The sequence below is a fragment of the Sinocyclocheilus anshuiensis genome, unplaced genomic scaffold (assembly GCF_001515605.1).
Source record: "Sinocyclocheilus anshuiensis isolate Anshui unplaced genomic scaffold, SAMN03320099.WGS_v1.1 scaffold1232, whole genome shotgun sequence".
In the NCBI taxonomy this organism is placed as follows: Eukaryota; Metazoa; Chordata; class Actinopteri; order Cypriniformes; family Cyprinidae; genus Sinocyclocheilus; species Sinocyclocheilus anshuiensis.
In genome coordinates, this window is record NW_015542394.1 from 5,765 (window position 1) to 13,435 (window position 7,671).

The following is a 7,671-nucleotide window of genomic DNA, read 5'->3' on the forward strand; positions in this document are numbered from 1 at the left end:
AAAAAAGTCGCTAGGTTTGTCAGTATGAATATTCTACGGAAAAAAGGGTCTGAAAGTTGCTAAATCTAGTGCTAAAGTCGCGCTCGTGTGTGTGTGAGACGCGGGAGCTGATGTCAGGGGGCGGTGGATATTTGTGGCGGTCAATGTGGATATTGTGGATGAGTTCTTCTGTGTCATCACGTTCTATCAGTTCTACAGCTTCAGTTTCGGAACTTTCACGCTTAGTAACACATACAGCTGTTCCCTCACCACAGCGCAACAGTGAAAAGGGACCCCTTTCAAACAGGGGTCCCTTTTCACGCGACCCCATTCACGTTCCGAACGTTGTTTAAGCAACATACACCGGTATTGCGGTATTTTAAAAATTCATATCATAACAAAAATAAACACCGGTATTCGGTATGAACCGGTATACCGCCCAGCACTATGTCATACCATTTTGTTGGTGGGACTGGGAATCAAAAACAGTTATTATTCAGAATTGGTTGTACTTTTTTTAATCAATACTTGAACCAAATGATTTTTATGGCATCTGATTCTGTTAATGGTTCTGGAACATACAGTATTGTGAAATGAATTCAGAATTAGAGCTGGAAATGTTCCTTTATGACTCCTATCTCTATATATTGGAGACTATATTACTATGTCATATATTTATATTACTATGTCATGTATTTCATGAGATAATATTAATTATAATATAATATTATACTAATTTTGACACTAGGTTAAAAAATTATAAAAAGTTATCCATTATTTCTGCTGAACACTTAACTGTTTTTACACTACCGTTCATAAATCTGGGGTCAATTCCTTTATTTTTTTAGTTTTTTTTTAAAGTATCTTATGCTCACCAAGTCTGTATCAGTAAAAACAGTAATATTGTAAAATATTATTAAAAACTGAAATAACTGTTTTCTATTTGAAAAGAAGTTAAACTGTAATTTATTCCTGTGATGGCAAATCTGAATTTTCAACATCATTACTCCATTCTTCTACTGCTTTGCTGCTCAAAAACACTTATTATTATTATCAACGCTGAAAACAGTTCTGCTTAATATTTTTTGTGGAAACCATGAGACTTTTTTTTTCAGGATGCTTTGATGAACAAAGAACAGCATTCATTTGAAATCAAAATCTTTTGCAACATTATAAATGTCTGTACTGTCATTTTTAATAAATTTAATGCACCCTTGATGAATAAAAAGCATTAATTTCTTTAAAAAAATAAATGAATAAATACAAAAATATATATCTTACTGAGCCTACATTTTTAAATGTGTGTGAAATGTATGAAATTTCTTACTGACTATGACATACAAATGATGGCCCAACATTTGCTGATATATGAATGTCTTAAATGAACGTTTAATTAAATTAAAAGCAGTCCTTCTAAAATAGTGCTTTTTTAATATTATGTCTCACCATGATCTGAGCCAGGACAAGCACAATGACATTGGAGGACTTGCTGCTGGAGATGGCGTAGAAAAACTGTGAACAAAACATAAAGAGATACCAAACCAAAACTGCTTTTTATGAGCTTTAAACATCATTAATGCTTCTCAGAAACTGAATTCGGGCAAGACCATGTTGCAGTTGCTCAAGGAAATAATCTCCTCCCTCTAAAATGGCTGAACCAACACACCCACGCACATCTTCAGTAATATATGACCAATTCCCCTTAAATGATAAGACTGAATGAGAAAAAAACATGTTCATCCGTCATTACCTTGGTGAGTGTGATTAAAAGGCCTCGTATTGACGTGACTATGATGATTCCCACCAGGATAAAGGAAATGTGCTGAGACCAGAACTTGACCTGTGGTAAAAACAAAGTTTAAGTTCTGCTGCACATAAACGAGGCTTTATCCATTAGAAGGGGATGAGCAGCATTTGCACTTATCAGTAGTGAGCAAGAATGAAGCCGGACCCAGATTACATATTTAAGAGGCTGAATCATTACCTCCTCATGGGGAAAGATTAAACCGTCATTTAACAGGCTGGGGAACAATTAACTGCCAACCAAAGCAGTAAATGTCAGCTGACACAGCACACACAAGTGCCCGAAGCGTGAAACAAATAACTCGTTATACGGAGCCACTAAAAGTTTAGCCGCTTTTTTTAGCGGTAGCCTGTTGCATTACAGTACATGAAAGTTCACCTACCACATACACAGAGTAAGGAGAAATGTCTGATAGGACGATGGCGAATGATTTGCAGATCCTGAGCACCAATGACACACATCTAATCTTGTCAAATGTGTGGTAAGTACTGCCGCTCCATAGTATAGAGTCCTTGTGATCGCGAATCTCAAAAGTGAAAGTGAAAGTAAAATGAGAGCGCGCAATCGAAAGCGGTTTCAATAGCGGCTCCCTGATGCCCGCAATTTATATACAGTCACCTATACTTAACCATTGATATAATTGCGAGAAAAAGTATTGAAATATTTTTTTTTTATCCTCCCATCTCATAGGCTATTTATTCCCTTTAGGGTTTCCGTAGTACACTTAATTTCCTTTCCGAACACGGAACTGGGATGCGGCGGATTGCGGGAGGGGATCATGATGTCAACTTAACATTGTGATGGCTTAACATCTATCGGCCCAACCCTAATTTCTATTTAACGCTGTTTGAACTTTGAAGAAAAAGAATATATTAGGACTCACAAGAGTCTAATGGGGAAGTTTAAAAGAGATTTAGTTAGCCAAAATGTATAAAGCAGCTTAAGCTGACGATAACATACATCAAACTGAATGCCGAGATAGTTGACTGTGATCTCGATTCCTCTTGTCACTGGGTCAGTCTTCCCCACACGGTCAAACACTATGTTTATAGTGGCCTAAAAAGAATACATTAGAGTATGTCACTGATTAAGACACATTCTTACAATGTTTTATAATACATGGCAAACAAAATGAGCAAAAACAATTCATACCATGAATATTTTCCACACACAGTAGATGGAGAAGAAATACCCTAAGAAGTTGAAGTATTTCCCTTGAAATGTTTTTGAGTACTCTATACGTTCCTTGGGATACAGAAATATAAGATCATTATAGTGTTTATAATATTTACTTTTATTTATATAAAGGATTTCCACACATTTTGACCAAAGAATGTCCATGACTGTCCTGTGATTACTGGATATTTTAAAGGCAAAGAAAAGCTACATTAACTACAATTGCTTACTTGCAGGTTTTACATGAGCATGGGATCCCTGTATATAGAAACAAAACTAATTATCATTTCAAAATTTCATTTGTTAAATACCTTGGTGGCTTGCAGGTCGACGGTCTCCAGGAAAAGCTGTCTACTGAGTTCCTCCAGAGCATCCACTTCCTGCTGGATCACAGAAAGATCTGCAGTGCCAGAGTTAAGAAACAAACATCCCTCAGAAGATCCACAAGTCACAGCAATCAAACTTTGAGCCTGTGGTCCTAAACTAGTGCATCACAATCCCCCCAAAAATTAGTGCTCTCAGCCTTGAAAACAATGAACAATATTACAAAAAGAAAATACAACACACACTACATTAAATATGGATTTGTAGTCAATTAAAAGCCAATAAAATTAATACATTTCAAAGTCTGACTTTATTAAAATTATTATTTGCTTTTGTAGAATAAAAATATGTATTGTAAAATCTGGGAGCTGAACCAAAACCAATTGAGAAGCCTTGTTTATAGCCAGCAGGTTAATAGTGTTCCACTGTACCATCCACGGTACACGGATGGTACGGTACCACAGTTTTAGGCGTTTTAGGCAAATTTTACAGGAATGCTAAAGGGTTAACCAATCTATTTAACATGCACATGCTCACATATACACACATTATTTACTGCCCATTAGCTACTGTTTTAAATTAAATTGCTGTGGCAGTCCTCCAGGGGCGAACAGGGGTTAAGTGCTTTGTTCAGACACTTAGAGCACAATGGTGATGAAATGTGATCTCTGTAACTCTCCAGTTGCTGGGTCTCCTCTAAATGAGACTAAATTACTAACTCAGAACCTGCACTATTAGCCTGCTGCCTCAAATCAACTGGCTCATTAAGGATACTCTCACTGCCTGATTGTGAGGAGGTCACACTCTTGATCATCCCCCAGAATCCCGTCTGTTTATTCTGCTCCTCTCCACGCTGGTACATTTGCCTTCTTGTCATAGCAATCCTACAAAGAGATATTAAAAAGTTCTTATCTTGTTCTGTTATGACAAAATTGAAGAATACACTACTTTAGGTTAATATAACATCCATAAATGTAGGGTCAGAAAGATTTTTTCAACATAATAAGGATAATGTGACACTGAGGACTGGATTTAATAGCTGCTGAAAAATCAGCTTTACAAACACAGGAATAAATAAAAATGTTGAATATATTAATAGAGAAAACAGTTATTTGACATTGTAATAATATTCCACAGTAGTATTGTGTTTACTGTATTTTTCATGATCAAATAAACACAGCCTTGGTGAACAAAAGAGACTACTTACCAAAATAAAATAAATATAATAATAATAATAACTTTTGAACAGTAATGTGTATATATAGAGTTATTTATTTCTGTAAATATTCAATTTTATTTTATATGTAAAATATATATTGTATATATCTCTTTAAAGAACAAAAATTATGTTGAAGCTAATTAATAGTACATTATTTAAAAATACAACAAGCATTTTGAGTCTTTGTGTAAATAAATAAATAGACAGAAATTCCTGTGATTTTGTGAATATGTTTCCCCTTTCTGATTGGATCCCTCTCTTTATACTGCTTACCTTTTCTTTTTACTGACAATCATGTCCATAGTTTGGAGAAGTCTTCTCTCCAGGGCCAGGATATCGCTGTCAGTCACATTTCTGAGCAAATAAACCAAACAAACATCTAGTATCTTACATATAAAATATAAACACAATACAACACGCTCTTCTCTGTTATTTGATGTGTCTAAGAGCACAGATACCTCAGGAAATATGACATGTATGTATAAGGACAGTTCACAGCACCAAAGCCAGACAGCAGAGCCATCAGTGTGACCCCAATGACCCCCACACGACTGATCAGCTGCTCTATGGACAGAATGCCTGAGAATACAAGAAAAAAGATACACATCTACATATCAGGCTGCAAGACAATTAGGCCTATTATTATTATTATTATTTTAATATGTTTGCTTTCTTAATGCACATTTCTTGTCTTAATGTGCTTGAATCATTGGTGCACATTATTCCAAATATAACAAATGATTGTTCTCAAAAATCTACTAATATTCCTACACCAGTCAATTATTTGTTGTTGTTGCTGTTGTTTTTTTTATATTATGTTACGTTCATAAATACATAGATAGAAAAGTTTCATGTTGACAGTGCCTACCATGTTTTGGACTAAGTATAGGGAAAGGATCGCCCAGTTTCCAGAAGAAATACATGAATGTGAACCAGACCACGCATGAAAAAAGCAACCTTTGCCTCTGCACTATAAAAGAGCATCAAAAGTAGGGAGCATAAACAAAATTTAAAGGAAAAATTCACCCAAAAATAAAAATGTGTTGAAAATGTACTCAATCTGACGGCACCCATTCACTTCAGAGGCTCCATTATTTTAATATGTTTGCTTTCTTAATGCACATTTCTTGTCTTAATGTGCTTGAATCATTGGTGCACATTATTCCAAATATAACAAATGATTGTTCTCAAAAATCTACTAATATTCCTACACCAGTCAATTATTTGTTGTTGTTGCTGTTGTTTTTTTTATATTATGTTACGTTCATAAATACATAGATAGAAAAGTTTCATGTTGACAGTGCCTACCATGTTTTGGACTAAGTATAGGGAAAGGATCGCCCAGTTTCCAGAAGAAATACATGAATGTGAACCAGACCACGCATGAAAAAAGCAACCTTTGCCTCTGCACTATAAAAGAGCATCAAAAGTAGGGAGCATAAACAAAATTTAAAGGAAAAATTCACCCAAAAATAAAAATGTGTTGAAAATGTACTCAATCTGACGGCACCCATTCACTTCAGAGGCTCCATTTGTGAGCAAGTGATAATGCTAAATTTCTTCAAAACTGTTCAAATGAAAAAAAACATAATAATAATAAAACTCATTTACATCTTGGGTGGTCTGAAGGCGAGTACATTTTCATCAAATTTCCATTTTTGGGTGAACTATTCCTTTTGACAAACAAATGGAAAAGCTACAGAATACACAGAGAGAACAAAATCTACTTACATAATCGTATATTACTGACCACAAAGTAGCCAATGTAGAAAGGCACCACAAATATTAGAACTAGTAATATAACATACAAATTCAGCTTCCAATGGAAATATCTGGACCTGTTTAGAAACAAACAGCATGTGAGCACCTGATCTACAGTTCTAATCATCCAATATTTGTAAATCAAGAATACTTACGTGCTGTTTAATACACCGAGGATCTCAAAGATAATGAGCTCAAACATAGTGCAAGAAAAGGCAAATGTGACGGAAAAGACCACCTGCACAACATATTGTCGAACCTGATGAGGAATTGAGACAGACCTGTATGATAAATACTGAAAGGCCAGAGTCAACACAACTGGTCTAAATCTACACTCTTATGCACAATACCTCATAATCTTTAAACAACTGCCTCATGAAAAACAGCCACCCAAACCCAAAAAACAGCACCTGTGGACAGAAAATCATGTTAGTGAGTGTATAAATGTGTTGCAATATAATTCACAAACAAAACATAAACCAATCACCTTTAAAACACCTTCAGATTGGTGGACACAATATTTTGAAATATTAATGTGGAGAAGATCCACTCCCATAGAGCTCTAATCAATTGTTTTTTTGTTAGTTTAAAAAAAAAAATAATAATAACACACATACACACACACATATATGCACATATACATATATATGTGTGTGTGTGTGTGTGTGTTTGTTATTATTATATATATATATATATATATATATATTATTATTATTATTAGGCATCTGTTGTAGAAACTGTCAGGCGGACAAATTTTACATTATTTAATTGCTTTTTATAATTCAAACCATTTTATCTCGGTAACATGTTGTTTACTGTACAAAGAATTTAGTATTTGTGTTAGTGTTGTATCGAATATGCATTTTTTTATTATTATTATTATTATTAAAGAGAGATGAGACTTACCTGAGAAGTGAACATAATCACTGAATCTACGAAGAAAGGCATGGTGTAGCATGCAGTATGGAATTTATATAGCCTACAGAAAATGACAAACGTGCTCTCAGCTCATTATGTTAAAAACGCTCTGTTAATATAGAGAAACAAACACTGAACAGAACAAGAATCCGACTGAGCTGTCAAGCTGCTGAAGTCATGACATGAGACAAAGGTTTTCCGGCGCACAATATTGTCATCATCAACTGGTTCGTTATTCGACCGCTAGAGGGCGCCACCGCCTCAAAAATGATGAAAGACCCCCGAGATGTTTATTGTTGTTGTTGTTGTTAAATAATAATAATTTGAATTAATTAATTAATTTATTTATTTATTTACAAATGTGACCCTGGACCACAAAACCAGTCATAAGGGTCAATTTTTTGAAATTGAGATTTATACACCATCGCAAATCTGCATAAATAAGCTTTCCATTGATGTATGGTTTGTTAGGATAGGACAATATTTGGCC

General features: G+C 34.7%; 1 protein-coding gene across 2 annotated transcripts in view; it reads right to left on the minus strand.

Moving 5' to 3' along the window:
- LOC107692818 (Golgi pH regulator-like) overlaps positions 1-7,389 on the minus strand; it is a 9,373-nt gene extending 1,984 nt beyond the window's left edge. The window contains exons 1-13 of one of the 2 annotated variants that reach the window (XM_016492018.1): positions 7,170-7,389; positions 6,614-6,673; positions 6,419-6,522; positions 6,234-6,340; positions 5,811-5,912; positions 4,961-5,081; positions 4,776-4,856; positions 4,058-4,167; positions 3,271-3,359; positions 2,936-3,028; positions 2,744-2,839; positions 1,730-1,819; positions 1,426-1,491 (exon numbers count right to left, since the gene is read on the minus strand). In XM_016492018.1, the coding sequence (XP_016347504.1) occupies positions 1,426-1,491; positions 1,730-1,819; positions 2,744-2,839; positions 2,936-3,028; positions 3,271-3,359; positions 4,058-4,167; positions 4,776-4,856; positions 4,961-5,081; positions 5,811-5,912; positions 6,234-6,340; positions 6,419-6,522; positions 6,614-6,673; positions 7,170-7,211 (1,161 nt within the window). In that variant the 5' untranslated portion in view covers positions 7,212-7,389. The remainder of the gene's footprint in view (positions 1-1,425; positions 1,492-1,729; positions 1,820-2,743; positions 2,840-2,935; positions 3,029-3,270; positions 3,360-4,057; positions 4,168-4,775; positions 4,857-4,960; positions 5,082-5,810; positions 5,913-6,233; positions 6,341-6,418; positions 6,523-6,613; positions 6,674-7,169) is intronic. The other variant, XM_016492019.1, reaches the window with a different exon arrangement.
- Between the last annotated feature and the right edge of the window lie 282 nt (positions 7,390-7,671).